We start from the raw sequence: 26,213 nt of genomic DNA, 5'->3' as shown, positions 1-26,213 counted from the left end.
ACGTGTTGTCGGAAAAACAATCACATCCTCCTGGATGTCTCTGGGACTTATGCACAAGGGGTGCTTTGTTTTCCAATCAAGTTCAGCTCATAATTTAGCCCAATAATTTCCAGAGTTTCTTGAGAGGGCAGCTGGCCTGCTGGAACAGCTTGCATGTTTGTGCCAGGGTTCAACAAGCTATCTGTATTTTCTCAGAAATGCTTCAATCAAAACCTATTATGTAATCACAAGTGATCACTGGACCAAATGGTATTATAATCAGCACCGAAGAATGGGCAGCGAGCACATCTCTGCAAAACGACACCCCCGGCTGACGCCGTCGCTGCCGAATTAGCAAAGCCAGGAAGCGGGGGCCGTGCCAGTTCTCACAATGAGACGCTTCCTTCACATTCATGATCGATTCCCAGGACATCTGCTCTTTCTTCTGTTTTAGTGGGACTTTCAAGTGAAACCCGTGGGTTTCTTCTTTCACCAAGAATGTTTCGGTGCAGAACAAAAGCAAGCCAAGGTCTGAGACGGGGGCGAGGGGACGCTAGGACCGCAGCCTGGCTCACTAGGCGGACTCGGGATTAAACGCAGGGCTTGTTTTCAGGGTGCGCACAGGTTGTATAATACGCCACATATTATACAGTGTAGATAGAGTATGCATACAGGCACAAACACTGTGTATCGATATATACACGGGACTGTATATATATACACACACGCAGAGGCAATCTGATGCTTTTTTCACCTTGATTTTCAGTTAAAAACTGAAAAGTAAAGCAGTGTCAGAATGTTTCTCTCAAATCTCACAAGCACATGTTTACAGCTGTATTGCTCCCAAACTGAAGGTGAGAGGGGCAAAGGGAAGAAACCTGCACGGTGGCAAACTCAGCGCATTTTAGGTATAGGCCCTTCGTGGTTGTGGATTCTGCATGAACGCTTAGTACCGGATGCTCATCTACTAATGAACACTTGGGCTTTTGCAGAGTGCTGTGAATACTTACTTGACAATTCCCTGCCTCCAAAGGAAAGCAAGTTAAAACACAATACAAGCATTAAAGGCTTCTTTCCAGGCATCTATAAACAGTGTTCGTAACATCAGACACAGGAGGGGCTGCCAAAAATTTCAAATACGGTCAAATGCTGGGGGTTTAGCATTTTTCAGCAGATTTAAATCCTTCCAGATTCAGAGTTCACTGGAAACGTGACTCTGAAAAACTTGGCTGAGGTGGGAAAGAGGAGAGTGCATGAGAGCATTCGCTCCCTTTTCAGTCCAATAAACTCGTTATAGCTGGTTGTTTCCAGCTGGCACACAGGCTGGGAGAGTGGGGGGGAGGCGGTGAGTGCCGTTGGGAGTTACAGGGAGACTCAGAAAGGTTAAGAGCTGGGGGTGGAAGGAACAGAGACACAAAGGGGCCTCCTGGGAGCAAGTGTGGCTTTGAGGACAAAGAAGCAAGAGAGCTTCTATTGGGCAAGAAATTTAAGGAGAGAGCCTGGCGAGAGAGCAAACAAGTTGGATGATCAGGAGAGAGGAAGATGCACAGGCTTGAATGTGGAGAGAGCAGAAGAGGAGCTTTGCCGAGGAAGAAAGTGGGACCAGGAACCCCAAGGAGAGGCTGTGAACTGAAGCACGTGACTGGGTGTTAAGTAAGGAGGCAGCCCTGTTCCCGCCCAGTGCCGAGGGTGTGGGCTGCTGAAGACCCACCCCAGACCCATGGGTGCAGTCCCCACCTCGTGCACGCCTGTGCCCTATGGAAACAGCACATTCCACGGGCAGGGAAGGTCAGTCCCTGCTGCAAGCTCACTGCCCAGTAGCCAGACTGCTGAGGAGAAAGCGGAAACTCATTTGGAGATGTGTGGAGTGCTCCCTGACACACGCCCTCACCCGGACAAAGGCCCCCAAGGGTGGCCGGAGCCTGGGCGTGCCCCCTCTCTGGGGTGCAGGGCTGGTGTAGTGCATGGCGACCTAACTTGTGCAGCAGAGCCTTCAGTGCCAAGGGTCTCAGAGTGGGGCTTCTGAAATGACGGAGGAAGACATGGAAACCAGTCTCAGTGTGACAGCTGATGGGCGGCAGGCTCAGAAACCCAGTGAGAAGCAAAGCAGTTCAAAGCAGCTTCCATAAAAAGGGGCGTCAGTGTGAAGAAACTCGGCTACATTTAGCCAAGAAAAGCAAGTTTGGAATTGCGTTTAGTGTCGTTAGTCAGATCGTGTTCCAAGTGCCAAAGGAGGGAACTGTAGCTCCATTCCCAAATGTGCTATGAAATGCTCCGAGAATTTTCAAAATGTCTTAGGAAGCCAAGCTACTCTTGATCCTGGTTTTAGGTGGAAACCAGTAGGTGATCTGAGACTTTCAGAACTGTCCTCAAACAAGGTTTATCACCCCCTGGGTGGGCCCCAGGGACTCAGTGAACCCCTGACACTCAGGTCGAATCACATTTGCACATATGCGTTTTTCTGGGTGGGGAGGGGGCATGTTGTAACCAGATTTTCAGAGATACCTGTGGGGGTGGGGGGTGGGAGGGAGGGAGGAAGGGAGGGGGAGAGAGAGAGAGACACACACACTGGTGCTCTAGGGTACGTGCAGGAAAAGTCTCCAAAGCCACTGGGGGCTTTCTATGATCAAAGCAAAGACAATGCATTCTGCTAAGTGCATCCTTGTGTCCTCCAGAAGCATCTATACAGCTGCTCAGTGGTGAAGAGCAGTGGGAGGGAGTCGGGCAGGAGAACTGTGGGTGACCTGAGAGCCTGCCATCTTAAGAATGCTCTTGACCTAAGCCTATAACACAGCCCTTAAAAATGGGGATATAGCCCTGGCTGGTGTGGCTCAGAGAGCTAAACACTGACCTGCAAACCTAAAGGTCACTGGTTTGATTCCCAGTCAGAGCACATGCCTTCGTTGGGGGCCAGGCCCCATTTGGGAGCATGCGAGAGGCAACGGATTGATGTTTCCCTCCCGTTTTCTACCTCCCTTCCCCTTTACTGAAAAGAAAATAAAATATTTTTTTAAATGGGGATATAGTCCCAGACATGGCCACTTTAGGGGAATATTAATTTATTCAGGTGAAAAATTAAGGGCATCAGGGATGAAGGAACTACAAGTAAGGCAGACAGACTCCTGGAGAGGCCACTACGATAGTCCGCGGGAGGGATGGTGAAGATCTGACAGATGCTGTGGTTGTGGAGACGGAAACAAGTGCCTATTTAAAGGATATTGGTGAAGCCAAATCTGAGGACTTGGTAGCTGATTAGCTCTCGTGGATAAAGGAGGAAGGGCAATTCAACCGGAACACCAGTTTTCTGCTGGGCATCTCGGGGTGGTGGCACCACCGAGACAGAAGGTCTAGGAGGAAAAGCAGGGGGTTCAAGTTTGGTGTGTCAGATTCTGGACATCTGTGGGTTGGCTGTCCAACGAAGTTCAACTGAGAGGTGGGACTTAGATTTAGCACCTTGGGAACTGCCCCGCAGTGGGCGGGATAGAGGAGATGAGTCAGGGAGAGGGTGCAGGGTACAAAGAGAGGATGGCCGGGGTGAGATCCTAATACAGCAGGCGAGGGCCTGGGAGAGGAGGCAGGGATGGGACACTGAGGAGGAATGCCGGAGAGGCAGGAGGAGGCCAGGAGACACCGTTTCCAGAGGCGAGTGAGAGAAGAGGGTCTATAACTCCACTGTCCAATAAGGTGGCCACTGAACCCTTGAACTAGGGCCAGTCTAATGAAGAGGTGCTACAACAGGAAAGTATACTCCAGATTCTGAAGTCCTAGTAAAACTAATTTAAAAAATAATATAAAACAACTCATTAATAATATTGATTATACGTTGAAATAACTTATTAGATAGTGGATTAAATGAAATATATTAAAGTCAATTTCACCATCTCTTTTAACTTTTTTAACGTGGCTACTCAAAAAAGCACATCCACAGCTTGCACTATTATTTCTACGGGAGAAGGCTACTTCAGGAGAAACAGTTCTTCCTTTTAGTAAGACAAAGAGGAGAGTGGATTGGACTTGGGGATTAGGAAGTTGCCATGTCAGCAGAATGACGTGGAGGGAAGACAGATGGAATCGGCTAGGAGTGAAGGAGAGACTCTGTGAGGCCTGGATAAGAAGGGGAAAGGATGGAAAGGTGAAGGTGGGGACATACGTCCAAGTATCTAAAATAAGTCAGAGGATTTGTTGTTTTCCTCCAACAGAGCTGGGGGAGGACGGGAAAGACTGGAGCGTGATTCTTGCCTGAGGACGCGGCTCTAGCTACAGAGAGTGACCTAGGAGAGGTGATGGGGGAGCAGGGAGGATGGGAGGCCGAGGCCCCATCCCAGCATCAGCCAACTGGCCAGACTTGAAGAGGAGGAGGGACTTACTTTCACTGAAAAGAGAAGAAAGGAGGCAAATGGTTTGTGTGGGGTGGAGGATGGGGAGCAAAATGGGGTAGAGAAAACAAGGACCAGGGTACAGTTCTTGCCCAATGGCTTCTCTTTTCTCAGTGAAGGAGGTTAGAAAAGCCAAAAATGGAAAGGGTTTGGGCAGAAGGTTGAGAAGGGGGCAAAAATTTGTCTGACTGTTGAGAGGATGGCAAAGGGAACCAACCAAAGACAAGAATGAAAATGAAGAGCAGTGAAGAGGGCTGAAGTGCCATGGGCAACACCGACTCTGGTGAGGGCACTGCACACCGATGTCACTTTCTAGTCTGAAGAGTGAGGGGGTGGGTTGTAGGGGAAATATAGGGGTGAAGAGTCTTACCCTCTTACAGGACTATAAGAGTGACATTTAGGAAAGCAAAAAAAAAAAAAAAAAAAAGGAAGGCCAGGAGAGAGCTGATGAACCTAGAAAAAAATGGAAGTGTCAACGTACTGGATGTCATAAGGAGGAGAAAGATCGGGTGTACTGAGAATGAGAAATCTTAAGGAGAGATGTGACGTCACTGATGGAGAGAGGCACTATGGGTAAGAATGTAACCCATGGCGTGGCAGGAGCTGAGGCTGACCAGTTGACTATGAGCTGAACTCAGAGACAGGAAGTTAATAAGTGACAGGAAAGGAGAGGTAGGAGATGGCAGAGCATGAGTGGGTACTTCAAAGGAGTGGGTGGAGCTGGTTAAAAAGCATGCCAATACACTCTGAACACACCTGCAGCCCTGGCTGGTGTAGCTCAGTGGATTGAGCATGGGCTGTGAACCAAAGGGTTGCCAGTTCGATTCCCAGTCTGCCCTGATTGCAGGCCAGGTCCCCAGCAGGGGGCATGTGAGAGGCAACCACACATTGATGTTTCTCTTCCTCTCTTCCTCCTTCCCTTCCCCTCTCTATAAAAATAAATAAAATCTTTAAAATAATAATAATTTAAAAAATAAACACAACTGCAAAAGAGATCTGCCACAACTTATGCTCACTAATGTCATTTTAAGGGGCACAAACCATGCACCTTTGAAATGCTTCTGCGAATACCTTCTTGGTTACCACATCATAGCCTCCATTCCCACAAGTGGAGATCTGAGGGATTTGGGGGAGCTGGATTAAAACAAACAGACCCAACTCTGCCTCTGTCTTCTAAGACATTCCCTTTCCACGAACAGAGCAGCGCTTACCGGTTGTGCTGCCATCCCCATGAGTGGGTGTGAGTCTACTGATCACACTGCGGGACTAAGGTTTCCTAGGTGCAGTAATCTTTTTTAGACAACACGTTAAAGCATTTTCCTCTGGATTTTTATGTCCTGGCACATCCTTTGTGCTAAAGAGCAAACAAACTATCCCCAAACGAATGGCAGGGTTAATTATCTGTTATACTGACATCATTACTTTGCTTCAAACACTATAGAAAATCAGGATTTGAATAAAAGATTTGAATCAAGATTGAATAAAAAATCATTTATGATGGTGGCATTAAATTCCCTTTAAAAGGGAATTTAATCAGCTACTCAGCTTTCAGTGGAGTTGCATAGCTAAACAGCAGGCCTTAAAAATGATGAATTTCAGCATTTCATGGTTTAATAGATATTGTAGCTTCAGTTCCTTAGGACAGGAAACTAGCTCTCTTCTATCTGCTCAGCACAGCAGGGCATGGAACTCTCACCGAACCAAGAAGCAAAGGGAAGAAGGAGACTTTGGCTGAGAGAGAAACACTCTGCAGGAGCAGGGACTCTCCCTGCCCTGCCTGCTCTAGGGACTGAAGTTTGAGCTGCACTCACACACAGCACACATGCAACTGCAGGCCTCTGTGCTAATTCGTAGGCTATTTAAAGTCACTCTATCAGCACAAATGGGATTGAAACACAGAATCAGAGATTCCCATTTACTGGACCAAGCAGCAAGACAGGATGATGCGGTCTTGACGGATCTGTCTGGTAAATTTGGTAGCACCTGCTATGCTAGCAAGATTGTCAGTTTGTAGCAACTCAGACGATACAAACTCACAAAGCCGCTATTGATCAACAGCAACAAAGGACCTCTGTCAGGCCTGCCCAGCCAGGGAAGTGCCAGGGGAGCTGGGCTGTTCATTCATTGACTTCACCCTGCGGGGAGCATGGTCTGCTTCCTCATTTTGCCTCAGGCAAACTGGAAATGTGAATTTACTGACTAAATAAAGCATTTTGTTTTTGAAATTGGGAGCGGTTTCTCCCAGCATATTTCTGTCCCTAATCATAGTACAGATGTTTAGGGAAAAACACCGACAACTGGGATTACCTATAGATGGTAGTTTGTTTCAATTCGGGGAAGCTATTTAAATCTGTCCCATTTTTTAAAACCCTGCCACCTATGAGAATATTCTTTGTTTCATTGTAATTCTGCCGACAAAGAAGTTTCTATGCAGAAATAGGTGTGATGGCTACATTATCACAGAATTTTCAATTCTTTTGACCTCAGGTTAGACAGATTTAAACCAAATAAACATTTTAATTTCTAATGGACAGATGGGATGAAGATTAAAAAACTCGTTTAACCAAGAGCAGCCCCATGGCCAATTGGGAAACCACTGGATCCCATGAGGGGTCACCCAGTTCCCCACAAAGAGAAGACCACCTAAAGATGCTAACAAAATTAAGGCAAAGGCCGTTGACAAAAAATGGATTTGTGGACCATTTTAAGGACCGGTTAAGTTTATCTCAGTATTAGCAGAAGCAAGCCAAGTAAGTTCACCCATTCATCTACTCATTTAAGAAGTATTTGTCTGCTAGGTATTCTGTCCGAGATGCTGTGTTAGGGACTTGGTGGTGGCTGGTGGCGGCCATGATGGACACAGGGCCGACCCTCCCTCCACAGGGGCTGAGTCCCACAAAGTTAGCGATCCACTGGAACTTTAAATATCTTGATGCTATGAATCCCTACATTAAGGAACCAACACTAAACCTTTCTCACATTTTTAATGAGAACAGTTTAAAGGTTAAAACTTAAGGATTAAAGAAGAAGGCTCTTAATTTGGGGGCTGAAACAAACAAAACCCCACAACATTTCTTTATAAACCCACAGTGGACAACTTTTTTAATAGGACTTTCCTTTTGCTTACGTTTACAAATCTGTACAAATCAATTTGGAAAGGATATGAGATAACAGGAGAAGATCACTCTTAGAGCCTTCCTGCTTCAGCTATAAACATGGTTTGAGAAAAAGTCTGGAAGCCCTCGTGCTGGAGCAGAATGGGAGGCCCTTCACGGTGAGAACCCGGGGATGCACACAGGAGGGGTGGGCACTGTCTCATTGGGGCGCGCTGGGGCTTTGGGAAATGAGCCCCGCCTGCAAGGAGGGCTCCTGCCTCACGTGACTCTGTCTGCAGCTTTCCATACTCTGTAAAGAAATGTCACAATGTCTCACTGTGGTCTTGTCACCTTGCCTGTATTTTCACCACAGTCCACATCATTCACAGTCTATGAGTGACGACCAAGCAGATTGGCCTCAGAAGTGAGATTGAGGCCCAGGACTCCATCCGGCCCTTGCTGGATGCAGCCAGACATTCTCCAGTAAACCCTGGATATCTACTGATATTTTAGGTGTAAGAGCAAATCTCAGGGACCTGAGTTTTTCTTTCACTCACTGAGCTAACATTTTTTAAAAAATATTTCATTTATTTATCTTTAGAGAGGAAGGGAAGGAAAGAAGGAGAGAAACAATGTATGGTTGCCTCTTGTGAGTCCCCTGCTGGGAACTGGCCTGCAACCCAGGCATGTGCCCTGACTGGGAATCGAACCATGATAGTGTGGTTCGAAGGCCTGCGCTCAATCCACTGAGCTACACCAGCCAGGGCTGAGCTAACATTTTTATAAACGTTAGAGATTCAGAACTAAAACACAAGGAGGACAGAGATGTCAAAGGTTTCACATGTTACAAACAACTTTGTAACGAGGTTGTTACAAAATACTGTCACTAACTAACCTTTGCTTTAAAAAATGGCCAAGATGGAGACTGATTTCAAATTTAAAAAATTAACCAAGAATTTGTACTTTAAAATGCATGCACTAAAATTTCTTCTTACAGTCAGCTGGACTTGTGACTGTCATTTAGAAAAAATATTAAAGATGATATTCAGAGGGCAGAAAGTAAAAATGGTTTTTAGTTGTATTAATAGCCCTCTTTTTGGAGAAGCAAATATTATTTAATTAAAGCACAAAGCTTGATTGATGCAAGTGTATAAAAATAATCATTTCTTAAACTTTTTAGAAAATGATTTTATATATTTATAAATAACACAGCCAGGTAAAACAGCTGAATATCTAAATATGTCCAATAAATTCGATGACTAAAACTATAAATATCATAATTTCAAAGGCAAACTACATTAAACTTGAGTCAAGACAATTTAAGGGTTAAAAAATAACTTTTCTAATTCACACTCTCCCTCCCTTCCTTCCTTTCTTTTTTTAAAGAGAGAGATGACCTCCTCATCTAAGATAAACAGGCGAGGGTAGAAGCAAGCCCAAAACCTTTCTGAGGAAAGAAAAAAATACACATCTACTCCGTTTGGAATTTTAAGTGGTGGCTGTGTGTTGTGCAGCTTCTGTAGTGAGAGACGGTGGGGCGGAGGTGGGGTAAAAGGTGGAAAGTGCTGCAATAAGTAAAATAATGTTTTGAAGATGGTGTAGAAACAGAAAGGGTTAAACCCTACACTGTTTTATTCATCCCTGGATAGGCAGCCAAAAGCTGCAAGCCTCTTTATTAAGTACTTGTTAGTAAGAGATCTCGAGAAAATATTGGACCGCTGACTCTGGCACACTGAGAAAACAATCTCCGAGCTAAGCATTGCACTGCGTCCACTCAGAGAAATAAAAGTGAGTGTTTATGTGCCAGTTTCCATAAAGTTCAATTTGCATCAATTCTGTATTTTATCATTATAAATGTAGGTTTTTTTTCCTGAACACAAGTTCCAGGTTTCAAGTGAATATATCAAATAAAAATCTCAATTATCACCATTCCCCCATGTAGATAATTAATCTGAGCAGTTTGGTGAGGAGGAGATGGGGACCATGAGTCAAACAGCAGATAATTAAAACAAATCACAATCCATGGCCCCACCAGGTCCAACAAAAAAGACTAATGACCAGTTGGCTCATTTGGATTTTAATAAAAGACCATGGTCCACACTTGCAGATACTATTAGACCCAGTCTATAAAATATTTTTTAAAATGCCGTGTGATTCACCTCTGCGGTAATCGTGCAGTTACCACAGAATGTAAACTGGGGCTGCATGATCACTTCATCCGCACAAAACAACTGGGTATTGCCAATAGATGTATCTATGGTTCTAAGTTTCTAATTCGTGGTGGTTGTTTCCCTCTAATGTGAAAACAAAAATCTCAGGTGATGGGCCGAAGATATTAAACACTATTTCTAAAACTATTTGGGACTATCAACATGTAATGGGAAAATAAAATCTCAAGGATGCAGTTAGACTTCCTGGTGTGCCAGCGTTTCTCCCAGTGTGGTGCCCGGGCTCGCCCAGCCGCCGTGGAAAAGCCACGATCCTAGCTGCCCACTTATACTGGGTGAGGTTCCAAACAGCTCTAATGATTCTTGATATTGGTTTGGCTGTATTCACTGGCATCTTTAATTGACTGCATATGCACCACTGCAATACTAGTTAATGAATACCTGTGTATATTCAAAGGCATTTACAAATGATAGTAATTACTCTGTAACATTAAATGGCCTCAGGTTCTTCTCTGTGATGAAAACACTTGTTCCCATTAGGAAAACAAATTCAAGGACAATGAGCTGGCTACTTTCCATGTGACCTCCCGTATCTACTCTGCATCCTCCTGCTGCCTGCAATGCTGCCTTGTGGACTGCAGCAATGGATTCCCCTTCAGCTCCCGTCTGCATTCAGTTCCCAGAGAAGAACCAGAGGCCAGCCTGGAAGGCAAATGCCATTTATTCTCCTGATGCCTCCTCGCTGGGGCTCAGGATGGGTACCCCCAAGCCTCTCCCTCAGGTCTCAGCTCTCATGAGGCGGTCCACTCCCGCAGCTCTGTTCTCCACATCTGGCAACAGCCTCCTCCTCTGCTCCTTCAGGCCCAGGTGTGGTAATGGCCTCCAGCTGTTGCTCTCCCCAAGCCGCTGCCCATCCCTGTTATTCCTCTTAATTTCGCTCAAACTTTTGTTAGTAGTTCCTTCATTAAGCTCTCCCCAGATTACTTCCTTTTCCGAGTTATTCCTCTTTTACTTACTGGGATCACAACTGACACAGGGCATTTAGCCCAAACTTGAAAGACTTAAGGTTATTCCTTTCGCTGTCTACCAATTTTATGAAATTCTGTCAAAGATACCAGGTGTCCTATATTTTTGTATTCTTTGAAGCCAAAGTTAGGGAACTTGAGTCAAAGTCAAAATCAGAACAGAGAAAGGTTTCTGAAGTCTCAGATGACACTACCCAATATAATCTTTAGAAATACACCATACGACATGGTCCATAAAAGACAGCGAAAAACAGAGCACAAACTCTCCTAATGAAATAAGCCATTCCCCCAAAAATTCAATTTAAAAATCAACATAACCTCACAATCACAAAAACAGGGTTTTTTTTTTTCAATTTTAGGCCTACAGAAATTTAACTAACAACCTGTCGTAGTTATGGGGAACAGCAACGCACACTCGATAGAGAACAGATTCTCTGCTTGGGACAGGAAAGCCAGAGACAAGTGTGGGACCGCTTGTCAAAAACCAAGGACGATTTTGGAAATATATGGTGGCATTATAACAGAGTCACACACACCAACCCAAAGGATGGTCTGTTCCAAACAGTGACAATGTCAACACAAAACATGGCAACAGGAAGCCATTCATTGTAATCAAGTGAACCTATAAAAAGTTATACCATTACCTCAAGAATCAAATAATACAAACTATGCTTTAAAAAAAGAAATATATATCAATAGTAATCGATTAACTTATGCTCAGTTTATCAAAAAACGAGGTTAGAAGGAGTAAAAAAATAACTTCCTGGTTTAAAAAAATAAAATCCGATCTCTCTTAAATTGATATACCTTCCATTCCTTGAGAATTCAAGCGGTTATCAGTCTGAGATATAAACAATATTTTTCCTCCTAGGTGGAAGCTAATGACATGCCAAACCTTAGGCCAGAGGATAAATCATAGAAATGGAATTCAGACTGACCTGAAGCCTGGGCTTCCTGGGGCAGCTGCCCCTACAACTGACCCTGCCCCATCACTCCGAGGGCACTGGTCACGCCCCCAAGCAGCAGCCAAGCACAGAGCCAGAGGCCCTCGCAGGAGGATGAGAGGCTACGAAGGCTCCCGTGAGAACGACGGTGACTTTCTGGGGCCTGGCAGATTGCTCACTCCGAAGGGGCATTGCTCACGTCCCAGGAGGAATTCGCAAGGCTTGGGAGGCAGGGTCCTCTAAGAGGGCAGCAACGTTTTCACTTCCGTACGAGTGTCTTTTCTTGTAACAACAAACAAAACCTTCGCATGCTCCGACTGTTGGCATCTTCCAACGTTCCTGTCACTGTCCAGTTACACAAAGATGCACATGACAAGGACAAGGATCCCTGATTGTGCTGTTTCCCTGAGGATGATACACAGGGGCACGGACCAGCGGCCACTGCATACTTTCCCTCCCTTCTTCCAAGCAGCAGTTTAAGGCAACTGTCCTCGTCTGCCCCTCGTCACCACTGTCTCTTTGGCATGCTGTGGTGCTTAGCATTGTCATTAGCCCCAGGATCGTGAGAAGCTTGATCAGGCTCTGGATGAGAAGACTTCACTACTCCCTGAGACCTGGGCGTGGAGCTGGCTGCAGGAACTGGTTAAGGCTCTGAGATGTCTCTCTCTCTGGGGAGAGGGTGGCTGCATTTCTAATCATGTGTGGACCAGTTTAATTTGGGGCATTTTAAATATGTGTATGTGAAAAGAAAAGGGTGGAACATGGTAGATATTTGCTATTTTGGGCCCATCCAGAAATCACCCTTCTAATTTTGACAACAGCTCGGGTTTTTACTTCTTGGTGAGGTGACTATATGGCTAGTCTATGGGTGGCCTGTGACTCCTTATGAATTGTCAGAGGTTCATATTTCCCAGTCCATAGTGATTTATTCAAGGGTAGTCACGTGACCCAGCAGGGCCAATAGCACATCATAAGGCATTTGTGGGGACTTGAGGCTCAGAGGCAGTTCTTTCCTGCTGCTACTGACCCCAGAGCCGGTGAGGTCCAGGTACTGCCGCCACGTTCCTGCTTGAAAAACTGCAGTGACCCAGAGGAAGGAGAGCTGAGTTGTGCAGAAAGAGCAAAGACCTGGCAGCTTGATTTTAGTTGCCAGGTCAAGCAACACCTGAGGTCGCCCTTCCCTTGATTTTCCTGTGTGTGAGCCGACAGGTTCCTCTTCCTTAGACCCGTTTGGGCTGAGTGTCCCCTTTGAAACTAAAATACCTGCCTTATAAGTTTAAAAAATGATATGCAAACAAGATGTGACCTTGCCAATGTACTGAAAGGAACTTTGTAATTTTATAGGCAACTCTAATAATCTGGTACTGAGCAAACTTTAGGGATTTTTGTCCCCTGGTGAGTCTGAGGGAACTTTGTTTTACCAGGAAAAGACAGGAGTTTAGACCATTCCTTGTGTGGTGATGAGGGTCTGCATCCTGTACCTTAAATTGCTCTGAAAAACTATGCTCTTCCCCTTCCTGTCTTTTTTCTCAAAAAAGCTTCCTGACATTTAAAATATTTATTAAGTTATAAACTTAAGTCTACAGATAGACAAAACATCTATGAAATTATGAGAAAACATAATAAAGTATGACATGAGGTCAAAACTCCAGAGCGAGGGCATGGTGTCAGGTTGGAGCTGGGAGCTGGAGAGGCGGAGGAAGCCTGGACAGGTTGCTGTAGACCCAGATGGGTGGGTCAGCTGGGATGAGGAGAGTGCTAGGGGCAGCCCTGAGGCCTGAGAGCACAGATTCTCAAATCTGGAAAGATGTCAATGACTTTCCTCAGCTCGGGCCACAGGCAGCAGCTGAGTGGCGGGGATGCCCAAGGGCTCGCCCAGGGCTCAGGGTGGGCTGGCCAAGTGTGCCAGGGTCCTGGGAGCAAGGTCCCCCAGCAAGTTAGGGCAAAATTCAAGTGGGTGACCGGGACACTCGATAAACACCTAGAAGGGATTGCATGTTGGTGAGATTAGTCCAGTATTCTTTTGAGAGCAATTAACAAATTTCTCTCAGCTTTCTGACTTCTCAGAAAGATTAGAACTGGAGATCACATGACTTCTGAAGAAGAACAGCTCACAACGTGTTAGAAATTGTACTAGGAAACACAATCTAAAGCCTCACAGCCATTTTAAAATTAAATAATGGAGTTCAGTTTGAAATAATGTGTGACAGTCTTAAATTTTAGGAATTAAGAATTGAGTTGCTTAAAAAAATGATGGGTATATACATGCAACTGCCTTCAAGGCACTGTTCTCAGTATGACATACGCCACATTCCTCTCCCGGTTTGCAAGGGGGATTTGAACCAGAGGTAGAACTACCCAGAACTCTGGTAAGAGGCAAAATAGGTCCTGGCACTGAATGGGGGTTCCTGAGTCTTTGTCTCCCACTAGCCGCATTGGTCTACGTCATGGCCGGGCTATTTACAAAAGGCACCCAGGCGTAGGCAGGTATCTGCAGCGAAATACAGAAAGGAACGATGCAGGGAAGGCCAAGAAGAGCCTCTGCTCCTGGAATCGGCAGGGCTTGAAGGAGTGGAAGGGAGCAGCGTCACAGATGACTGTCCTGAACACGCCCGTGGAGAACCCGGGTGCTGCCCGTCCCGGGTCCTGCTGTCTGACACCCCAGCATTTCTCTGTCTCTGCCTCTCTTGTGTCTGGGGCACTGGGACCCATTCTGTACCCTCTGTGAGGACTCGGGCGAGCTGTTGGCTGACTTGCTGTTAGGTGTCCTCCCTGCCGCAAGGGCTGTTACCCCGCCTTCCCTTTCTCTTCCTGCTTTCTCATAAATTCTCAAAGGCCCTGCCTGGCCCAGCACCCATTTGTCTCTTTTGTAGTTCAGAAGCTGCCCACAGTCCTATCTGCGAGGTTCAAGCGCCCCTAAAACTACTGACAACTGGTGAAGACCACTTGTTCTTGGTTCTGATTGGGATTCGCCCCCATGGAAGCTGTTAATCAGACCCATTTACTGTTCCTTCTCCGCTCCCCCTCGTGGGGTGCCCCGCTCTGCTCCCAGCATGCTCTGCAGCTGGCATCCTGCCCTCTGGTTTCAGCCCCTGTGGGATCTGATGCTGTCAAGGCTTTTTAAGTTATCAAAGGCATTGCTGTGGAGAGAAAAGGCCTGTTATCCCTCCAGACCCTGTATTTATCTTAAATTGTTTTCTTCATTACATGTTCTCTTTACTACACACTGGTGTGAATTATTTTTTAAAATGCCAGTAAAGTACTAAAATAACTCCCTCTATATCTATGAAGCATTTTTTCTTTTGTATTAAAAAAAAAGAGCCAATCCTGTGCATGCTATGAAAAAGCTCCCAATCTGGCACGTTGAAGAAGATACGGTAGCTTCAAAATTCTGGATTTCAAGGTTGAAAATTTTTCTTAGGGTCATCTCTACCTTCACCTCTTCCAACATCGAGCAGGTATGAGACTTTTAGAGACCTGCGCAAAGAGACACCAAGACCAAGAAAGGCCCAGATGAGCCTCTGTTAAGGTTAGGAATCAGCTGCGGTGGTTGGAAGTAGAACTTTGATTAGATTTCCACATCTAATTTCCTCGTCATGCCGTGGGCCAGTCTCACCCATGGCATGACGAGGCATTGGCTGTAGAAATCGGCCACAAACAACCTTGGATCAGTAGCCAAGTCAACTCATTACATAATATTATGTGAAACTGGAAAGGTTGGGCAATTTTATTTCAAAACAACGTTTGATTTATGCCAAATGTTCTTTAGAGAAGATTATTTAAGTGGAAGGTTTATTCATGAACATATGTACCTATGGTCCTTTTTTCTTTATATTTAGAATTAGGTCCCTCCAATTTATTTTCTCTTTGCAGCCACTAAAAAAACACATTGCGAGCAGAATAAACTATAGTTTATAGACCATTACAGAAAAATCTCTCTATTTTTTAAAAAATCGAAACAGAAATCGGAACCTTTATAGTAACATCTAACAAAAATGCTGGGAAAGACTTAGGGTTGTTTTTTCCACCCACATCAGAGTCGATCTTCTTGCCTTTAGCACACCCACAATTTATCAAGCTTATTTTAACTCCCAGCACTGAGCTGGAGCAGGAGGGGGAAATGACATTCTACTTCTTTGTATCTGAATTCCTACCTAACAGCAGGAGGTGCTAGATCAGAGTTATTAAATACTTTTTATGAGGCAGAAGGCCATGCAGAATGTGAACAATAACTCCTCAGTCACACACATCGCAGATCAGGGGCACTTGGGACCACTGAACCCATGTCGATGCAAAGATCCCACAGAGAATTCTTAAACATCTTTGAGATCCATGAACTTCTCTTTAGATGTTAAACGTTTTACTCAATATTTACCCTCCTTTCTACTACCATGATAAATAGTAATTATGAGCTTTATTTTTTTACAAATGTCAAAGTATTCGACAATTTCTCTTCTGAATCATAATATCAATTTAAAATAATACATCAAAAAGGCCTAAAATATTACCAGCGGCGTTCCTTCTATGCAGAGGATCCAAGACAACAAAATCAAATAGGCCTGGAACTGCCAAATACACCTGCGCAAATGTGGGCGGGTGACGACGCAGTAAGAAAAGGTACACCAAGTGACACAGAGTGATGCACGGACTCTGGTTCGAAGGGAGGATTATTTTTCACAGCCCACAAATACTCCCTCATAGCCTCAGAAGGCTGCCTCCCTCCTACCTGTCATCAGCATGCCCTCCTCGCAGCCACCACATTCAAGGCAGCTTCTTGGCTATCACAGCATCCTCTCTGGGCAAGGGAAGCCCAGTCCAACCGAATCGCATGTCTAGTCAAGTCCTAGTCCATGAACAGCTTCAGCAAAGCGTAACCCACCCTTTGCCATACATTGAGGGCTGTGGGTGACTTTCCCCAAATTAAGCCTGTGAGCAAGTGAAGACTCTGTGCATACACGTAAAAGGCTGGCTTGAGAAGCATCTTTGAGGGCAAAGAAAGTGCACTGTGGTTTAAATGAGTTTCTTGTCATCAGGTACAATGAATGCAAACAAACCTGGCGACACCATACCTTTCTTCCATGGAGACTTCTTTCATCTGCTGGTGTGGTTTCGTGCCTTCCATTTCCCTGATGCTGACAGCGTAGATCTTGGTGGTGTAATCAATGGCCTTTTCTCTAGCAACGTCACTGTCGTAGCCTCAAACAACAGAAGGGAGGGAGGAGTGGAGTTGGCTTGCCGTGGCTCCGGAGGGGTGGGGAGGAAGGGGTGATTGGTGCGTGGCAGACAGGACTCACCTCCATCCTCTTCGGCGTCGGTGTCCGACTCCTCGCTGTCCACCAGCTTGCTCTCCTGGGTCCCCACAAACTCCCTGGTCCAGATCATCAGGGCCGTGTCGGCGCCCCCTACCGTGAGCAGCACGGAGTCGTTGTGCAGCCATCTCACGTTGGTGACGTGGGCACTGTGCCCCACGTACTTCTTGAATCTCGCATGCTGGCCCTGTGAAGCCAGAAACTGGCCATTACCCCATCCAGGTCTCACTATTCCCGTGTCTAGATTATTTCATCCACGTTATTTCCTGGAGTAGTTTCTACTAGACACAAATGAAACATTTAAGCAGCAAATGCCTTACATTTTCTACAATGTGAGCTCCGAGAGGGCAGGAACTAGGTGTTTTTCCCCCTAAAACACTGCCTGGATCATCATCGTTCTTCAAAAAATTGTTTGCAAGGGAAAAAATGACATGTTAGGGTACAGGACCTGTTCCTGGGAGCCTAAGAATATAAAAAGCTTGTTTCTCTTTCTCTCCAATATCAAGTGTCATTCTCCACAGGTCTCCAGTGTAAACTCCTGACTGAGTCTGGCTGACATTTGAGATCAGAAGTGTCCTCCCAAGTCATCCCCACAGTGGTTTCTGTGCCACAGCCCAGACTAGGGCAGATCAGCAAGGGACCTCCTCTAATCCTGGGGCCTCGGGAAGATTGAAAACACGCACAACAGTCTTGGCCATGGACACTGGAAACACTCAGCTAATTGGTTTTTTAAAAAAGTAAGCTTCTTTTCAACAAACACAGTTAAGTAAATAGTAAATAAATGACTATTTATTAGTAATTACCACGAGCTCTTCCGAGCGGTGCGCACAGTGGGAAGGGCAAGTGACTGTGAGGCAGCGGCTGACCCGGGGCGGCCCTGACAAGTGGCGGGGAGGCGCAGCTGCCACCAGAAGCCAGCTTCCATTTCTGGCTCGTGCACCACAGTCTGGCAAAAACAGCTCCGGCGGCAGCCATTTGAGAAGGGGGAGTTTTTCCATCCTCTCAGCGACTCCCAGGGAATACCTTACGCAATGTGGAAAGCTGTGAGTACTTTCTGAAGTCATGAGAGGGCCATCAGCATCCCAAATAAAAACCACTCAGTAGCAGACAAGAGGCTCCCAGAGGGTTTTGGACCCGCCTGCTGGGGAACCTGAAACTGCCACAAACACACAGCAGGAGACAGGTGCGGGAGAGTGAGCGACTTGAAAACACTCTCGGTCCAGGCCTCTCTGGATTTGGCTGACCTACACCTGACAGCAGAGGGGAGCTGCCTGCTCCTCAGCAGAGGACTGAGTCCAGAAAGATGAGGGAGCAGACAGGTTGGCAGCTTTTCCAGGAAGCCCTCCAGGGCCGCCAGTTTGCTAAGCAAATAGGCAGAGCCATGTAAGGATTCCCAGTGGAACCTACTGTGTGGCCCTGTGAGACCCACAGGGCACAGACACAAAGATGACATTCATGTGGCTGCAGGCAGGTGTCCTGCTGGTCTTCCTGCTGGAAGCGAGAACCGACCCATTATGCAAGTCCGTGTTTTGAGAGGAGGAGAAGAAAGTAAAAGAGTGTGAGAAATGCCTCTTCATACTCCCACTTCTATGAAGGAACACAGGGTTTCTAGACAAGATGGAAAAAAGAATCCAGAAAGAAAGGTGCAAGGGAAAAATATCTTACGGTGATCAGAATCTTTGTGGAGGGAAAGACAGTGATGAAAGGACTGAGAAAATTTCAGAGTCAATTCCAGCAAAGGCTGATTCAAGATTCTCAGAATAGGAAGCATGATTGCTACTCCATGGAGCAATAAAAGGGATTCACAGTTATTAGAAGGTTCCAGGAACCCGGCTGCTCCCCTGGGAGGTGGTGGCTGGCAGGCGCGTTTGGCGGCTCCCTTGGGGCCTATGGAGGGTACCTCCTGAAGGCCTGGCGTGGCCAGTTGGAGGCACCATCCTTCTGGGCCATCAGGGCAAATCCTGCTCAGCGCCGCCAGGACTGGCTCCCACAACTCCCCCACTGAGAACGGAAGAGCAGAGAAGCCAAAATCCAGCCCCGGAGCACTGGCTGTTACCTATTTTTAGGGGAGAAATTTCTGAGAACCTGGTGAAAGCCACCTGCTCTCTCCCTGCACTCATGACATTTCACACACAGTGTCTCCATGTGAAAAACGCTACGTACAAGGCTCCTCTTTGGAGAACCAGTCTCTTGAGCCTTTGACAGCCTGAGAAAGAAACTTAAGAACCTAAGGGTGGGTTTTAAAAATGTAAATGACATGCTGATGTATATTTTTTACCCTTAAGTTTGCTTTATTACACTTTTCTACTGGAGGAGATGAGGTTGCTAAATTACTGGCAATTTTACAATGTTGCAAGAGATAAAAAATACATAAATGAAAAAATTCAACAAAGGGTCATCAATAGACAAGTTCTAGATACTATACACTGAATCATAGCTAATTTCTAGATGAACTGGAGCACGGGTAGCATCTCCAGGGAAAACAAAAACCCACAGGAGCTTTAAAGAAAGGGGAGAATTAAAAACATGGGGTGATAATAATTACAGTAAAAACTAAACGTTTGGGACATTTCCCATAGAGCAAGCATCTCTCTCAATGTTTCATAAGTGAGTCATATAAGACATAACATCCCATTAAAGAAAGATGTGTGCCGGTCATGGAGGAGACCCAACTCGGTCAAAGATGCTAAGAAACTCTCTTAGGTCAAACAGTTAATAAACGCCAGAGCCAGCACCCGAACCAGGGGGGGTGGCTTTAGAATGGGGGATGGTGGTATTTTACCTTTGTAAAGATCTTATTTATTTCTAGAGAGAGGGCTATGGAGGGAGAGAGAGAGGAAGAGAAACCCCAGTGTGGGAGAGAACCGCAGCTGCCCCTCGCACGCACTCCAACCAGGGAGGGGCCTGCAACCCAGGCATGTGCCCTGCCCGGGAATCAAACTGGCGACCCTTTGCTTTGCAGGATGACGCTCGACCAACTGAGCCATGCTGGTCAGGGCAACCATGATATTTTAGCCTCTCCAGTGCAGTGGAAGGGCACTGTTTTGGAAAAGAGGGGGTGAGCTGGGAAGCAATCAGCTAGCTGTACAGAATTGGTGTCCAAGGACAGAATCGCACGTGGTTTAACACACTGGAAAAATGGGTGAGCTCTGGCAAAGGAGAGCGTATCTCAGGGAGGCTAGAAGGAATGGAATTTTCACAGGACGAATGGCTCGTCACAAAGATTTTAAACCATGAAACTGAATCTGTAAGGATATATTATTGTCATGGGAGGAAAAATGCCTGGAAGAGATGCCTGTTAACTCGCAGGAAGGTGGAACAAGGAAAAGGACCAAGGAGATGACGTTATCTTAGAGTCTAACAAATGGAACTTAAATTTTGGATGTAGAGAGAGCTGTGTGGTGATAACATCTCATAAACACCAATGAGACTTGATGACATGGAGCTCAACGCTGGAATATTGCCATGGGATGCTGTCTTCGTCCGGTCAGGCTGCCATCACAAAACATGACAAGCTGGGTGGCTTAAGCAACAGAAATTCATTTCTCACAGCGCTGGGGGCTGGGACATCTAAGAGCAAGGTGCCAGTCAATCTGTTCCCTGGTGCGAGCTCTCTTCTTGGCTACAGACACCTCTTTCTCAGTGGGGGCTCCACGGCCTTTGCTGGGTGTGTTTCTGCATCGAGAGAGAATGTGCTCTGTGGGGTCTCTTATCAGAGCACTGATCCTATCAGATCTGGGCCCCATCCTTATGACTTTGTTTAGCTTTAATTATATTCATAAAGGCCCTAGTTCCAAATATAGTCACATTGGGGGTTAGGACTTCAACAAATGAATTTTGATGGGAACTACTCAGTCCATAACAGGTGGTGAACTCTGTCCAACACGCCCAGAGCAGTGGAAGTGTGTAACTACATGGCTAGAAATACTTGGTAGTTTGGGTACATGTATTTGGAAGGAAAAGTGTGCCAGAAAAATCAGATTAAAAAAAAAGCAGAGAAATACAAGTAATACTATTAAAGAAGTTTATATTGGCTAGTGTTTTAAATTATGGAACTATTGTTTCCATCAAACCTTACAACATAGAATTCAAGAATAAAAAGGTAAACAATCCAATCTGAACTACTGGACAAAAGATTTGTACAAACACTTTACAAATGGCCAATAAGCAGAGAGCCCTCGGTGCCATTAGTCATCAAGGCAATGCAAACTACAAACACAGTGAGTTCTTGCTCCTGACTCCCCAGCACGGCTAAATTTTACTAGTCTGCCAACACTGAATGTTGGCAGCTAAAACTTTTACATTTCTTTTTGGTGGGAAAGAAAAATGGAAAAAGGTCTGGAAGTTTCTTAAAAAGTTAAACATACATTTTCTCCTATGACACAGAAATTCTAGTCCTCTGCATTAAGAGAAGGAAAACATATGCCACAAATATTTGTCCAAAAATGTTCACAGCAACTTTATTATAACCAAACACTGGAAAAAACACGTGTCCTCATAAGCCAGGTAAATAAACTCTGTTATATCCATACAATGGAATTCCATTCAGCCATGAAAAAAAGTCAGACACTATTATACCCACAACAACAGGGAGAAATCTCAGAAACCTCGTCTGAGTGAAGGAAGCCCGACACAGAACAAACAGTACCTACTTGGTTATTCCATTTACGTGACATTCTGGTGCAGGTAAAACTAATCCATGATGAAAACCATAGGAATACTTTTTCCATCTGAGGGTGAGTGGGGGATAGAGATGGCCTGGGAAGAAGCATAAGGAAACCACCTGGGGTGATGATAATGTTTTATAACTGATAGGTGTTTGGATTATGCAGGTGAATCACTTAGGGGTAAGCATCCTGTTGTCTACAGTTTACATTGAGGTAGTCTCTAGGTGGTGGGGTTCTAGGAGTTCACTGCATCCTTCTTTCACCTTCCCTGTATGCTTGAATTTTTTTCTAACAAACTGTTGTAAAAACAGCCTGACACAGATCAGTGGATGGCCTACGGAACACAGAGCAACCCCAGCTGAAGCAGAGGTGGGGCTCCAGGGCCCTCCCCACAACTGGCCCGACTTCGTTCGCTGGTCCCTGAGGGACCTCCCCGGGACTCTGGGGGTCTGAGGGACCCCAGGTGCCATGACTGCTACAGACGGCGCAGCTGGGCGGAAACGTGGGTGATGAATTCCAGGGCCAACAATAAACCCAGAACAGGAGCACGATGCAGGGGCATCTGGGACCTCAGCCACCTGAATACAGGCCCAGACTGGGTCTACTAATGCCAGGGTATCCCCAACTTGTCCAGCTGGCAATCTCATCCCGAAACCGTAGAAGTCACCAGGAAATTTGCTCCATGAAGCTGAATTCTGATCAAATAAGAAGAGCTGGTACCTGGCAGGGAAGGGAGGGATCATTGAAAGCAGGCCACTAGGTGGCTCTGAAATTTGGGATGAACAACAAAGAGAACACTGGACACCATCAGAAGCGAGTCTTGGAGAAAATGACCAGAAATTACTCTCTAACCAGACATTAACAAACATAGAGGGAGACAAGAAAGCACCTGAAGATACCAAAATGACTGCGGAGGAAACGGCTGTGTTTGGGTCCAAGTGCACATGATGGAAGTGGGGGCGGGCACCAAGAATGAACACAGAAGTCTTGCAAGGAAAACTTTAATGTAGTTTCAGAATGTTAAAGAAAGAAACTAAGAACACTGAAAAGGGTTTATATGCGTAGGGCAAAAGCAGAAATAGAGACACGTTAGGAACATTTCTTGAATCAGATGATTTAACATGAACAGAAAGTAGACTTACTTATTTCCTCTATTAAAGAGAATGCTCTTCAAACCAGAAAGGGCAAAACAGAGCTCAGGTACTCAAGTACAGGTGCCTTCAAATGCGGCTACAGAAATAAAGTCCGTAACAGCCTAGAAGTTTAGAAATCAGGGGAGGTGCCATCAAACATAAAAAAGATTCCTGTATCTTAAAGGGAAAAGAAGCAGACTTCAGCAAATACTGATTCCTGAGTTGACACAATCCTTGGAAAACTCTAGGGTGAATTATGACGCAGAAGGTCTATTAGCACTTGGAAAAGGGAGTGATGGTTACTAGGCAGCAACAGGGGTTCACTGTGAACGACCTCAGTTCCTGTTGGCTGGTCTGTTGGAAGGGGGGAGTAAGGACACCAGAGACACAGTCCATCTGGGTGTCAGCAGGATGTATGCCAGGTCTTTAAAGATGTCTTGTTGGACTAGAGAGGGAGACATGAGGTCCATGACAGCATAATCAGATGGATGTAAATGTGTTCCTGAAGAACCACAATTAAATGTGTGCATTGATACTGGAGTGTCAAACTGAATGGGGCTCCCAGTGGTGGGGCTTGGTTGTTCTAGTCTATGTGTTTTCTTTGCACCATTTAGAGCTCACACTTGTGAAATCAGAGGAGGACATGATGCTGGAAGAGAAAGCAGATACTCAGAAAAAGTATTAAAAAACATTGGCAGTTTGGAACAATGAGATCCAATAAACAAGCCAAGTCTTATTTGGTACAAAGTTCTGTACTCAGAGTTTAGAATTTAGAAAGTCAGTTGTGTAAGTATAAGATGGGGGAGAACCCGGACGTTTTTGGCAATGATATCTGTGATTCAGCTGTGTAGTGTGGCAGCCAAAAGAGCTGGTGCCATTTTACTTTAATTTAAAATAAATATAAAATCAAGACAAGAAGATAAAGTCCCACCATACTCTGCGCTGGGCAGATTACATCTGAAGCACTGAAGTCAGTCTTCGATCAGAAAATTTGAAATGGGAGAAAAAGGAGTGTGCTCAGAGGGAGGGGCAGCTGGAACCCATCTCCCATGGGAAACGGCGGAGGAGCGGGGGTTTAGGCTGGAGGGAATGAGACCTCAGGGAGTTGAAGAGGCCCTCCTGCAGACGAGGTTGTAAGAGGACTAGAGTTAATCAGTGATGATTCTGTAGGCAGAACTTTGGCTAAAGAGAAGCCATTTCTGGTTCGACATAGAACAAAAAACAGTTTAACAATGGGAGCTATCTTAAAATGAATCGGGCTGCTTTGTGAGGTAGTAAGCTCTCCATCTCAGGAAGTATGCTGGTATCTGTTAGAAAGACAAAGGTCCAGGAGGTTCTAATGAAAAGTCTTACTGTGCAGTTTGTGAGATGTTAGATTTGGTGATGAGTGAAAGCCTTTCAAAGAGAAATTATATGCCACAGACTCTGACTCAAATTAGCAAACATAATGCCATGGAGGTATTTGTACAGTTTAAAGACTGTACTGTAGATAACATCATTGATTGCTTATGCCATCAATATTGAAAAATCCACCTAGACACACTAGGTAGATTTGGGAATGAGCCTGAGCAAGTACACATAACAAACATGCAACGTTACCTTGACAGGATAGGAAAAAAGCTTGACGAAACCGAAGTCATCCCCAGTGGCTAAGAGGGAGCAGTCTTTGGTGAGGCTGGCAGCATTCACATCGGTCACATCGCTGTGTGCGGGCCAGATCCCCTCACAGGTGGGCCCCAGGACACAGGTCCACGTGTCCCACTCTATCTTCTCGATCTTAAAAAGAAAAAGAAAATATATCTTGCACAACCTAGAGAGGTTTTTATTCTATGTAAAAGGAACAATTTGAGGCTGAGTAGCTCTAAATGACAACTTTGCCCACATCCGGCATTTGTGTTGGGTACAGAGGTGCACAGTTCTGAGCTGTATGTATGTACATATGTATGTATGAATGCATGTATGTATTTTTACCCTCACCTGAGGACATTATTATTGATTTTAGAGAAAGGGGTAGGGAGGGAGAGAAACACCAATTGGCTGCCTCTCGTACATGCCCTGACCAGAGACCAGACCCACAGCCCAGGCATGTGCCCTGACTGGGAATCAAATCTCTGATCTTTCTGTTTATGGGACAGCGCTCCAACCACCTGGCAAGGCCTAAGTTGCTTTGTAAACTGGTATACGCATTGTCTTGATAAACCAACACTGCAGTAAAATGTCCATAGTTTCTTCTCCAGATCAGATGAACATTTTGCAAGTTTGGAAGTCCAACAGTGAAGTTTTTTAGTGCTTCCCTGGACATTTATCACTGCATGAGCTGTAAACCAGGTCAGGGTTTCTCAGTGTCAGCACTATAAGCCTTTTAGGCTGCGTAACTCTCTGTTGCCAGGGCCATCCTGTGCATGGTGACGTGCTTAGAGGCAGCTTTGTCCTCCACCCCCTGGATGCCAGTAGCCCCCCGGCCCCAGCTTGTTCCCAGACACCCCAAACGTCCCTGGGGCATTTGTTCCCAAATGACACCACTGAGCTACATTCATCAATGAGGCTGATCATTCAGTAAACTATTTTAAAAAGTCAGAAGACATAACTTTTTAAAGGAATGTTTCTTTGGAGGAAAGAAGAGGCTGATCATTCAGTAAACTATTTTAAAAAGTCAGAAGACATAACTTTTTAAAGGCATGTTTCTTTGGAGGAAAGAAGAGATTCCGTAGCTAGCTTACTATTCTGTATGCTCTACAGGGACTATCTTAAAAATCTGAAGAGCCGTTCATATTGCCGTGAATATATATTTTATCCTTTAAAATTGTTTTGTCTAAAATTCATGGATAGAGGGTTTGGCATTTGTACACCTTAAATTTTGGTGAAGGTGAGGCTTTTCTTTCTTTAAAGATAAAAACAATAATAAATGATAACAACAACACTGTGTATTGGACTTTCCTGCGGGAAGTCCATTCTCATTTACTCACATTCAGGTCTGTTATAATAGAATGAAGTAGAGAGACAATGAAACTCTGCATTGGTTTTCTTAGTATAGTTTCTTTAGATAAGTACTTCAAGCGACTGTTTAAAAGAGTATACATATCATTAGAAATTGTAGCTAAATTAAAGGCCAGACCACTCCCTTCGGATCTGGAAACTGCCTTGCAGGTTGCTAAAGCGCCTCGCTTCCAATTCTGTATTTTCTGCCTGCTGCCACTGCTTAGAAAAGAAACGACAAGATAAAGACCCAACCAGTATTTTAGTTGTGAGGGGAGCTGCTGGTCATATTTTCATCACTCGAATTGGTCCTGATTTAATGCTCTGTGTTTCTTCTGGACACACACAGGAATGGAACCAAAAACCCACACTGGCCCAGGGACTTGGGGCGCCTCAGGCAGAGCCAGACCGAGGGGTCGTGGAGTTCCCGCGCCTCTCACCACACCCTAAATGGCCTCCACAGGAAGAGAAGCAGGGGCCCACCCTGGGCCACCGACTCCCTTCCAGTTTCCGATTCTGAGACCCCGCCCTGGGTGGCCCC

The 26,213-nt window shown here is 45.4% G+C and overlaps 1 protein-coding gene across 1 annotated transcript in view; it reads right to left on the bottom strand.

Moving 5' to 3' along the window:
* Nucleotides 1-26,213, bottom strand: part of EML6 (EMAP like 6) — a 229,424-nt gene that overhangs the window by 21,847 nt on the left and 181,364 nt on the right. Inside the window, exons 25-27 of the mRNA XM_037047921.1 lie at nucleotides 24,296-24,472; nucleotides 16,882-17,083; nucleotides 16,657-16,783 (exon numbers count right to left, since the gene is read on the bottom strand). Coding sequence (XP_036903816.1) covers nucleotides 16,657-16,783; nucleotides 16,882-17,083; nucleotides 24,296-24,472 — 506 coding nt within the window. The remainder of the gene's footprint in view (nucleotides 1-16,656; nucleotides 16,784-16,881; nucleotides 17,084-24,295; nucleotides 24,473-26,213) is intronic.

The sequence above is a fragment of the Sturnira hondurensis genome, unplaced genomic scaffold (assembly GCF_014824575.4).
Source record: "Sturnira hondurensis isolate 20B ecotype Veracruz unplaced genomic scaffold, ASM1482457v3 Scaffold0006413, whole genome shotgun sequence".
NCBI lineage: Eukaryota > Metazoa > Chordata > Mammalia > Chiroptera > Phyllostomidae > Sturnira > Sturnira hondurensis.
The sequence above is the reverse complement of the archived record's forward strand: the minus strand, read 5'-3'. Positions and strand labels throughout refer to the sequence as shown.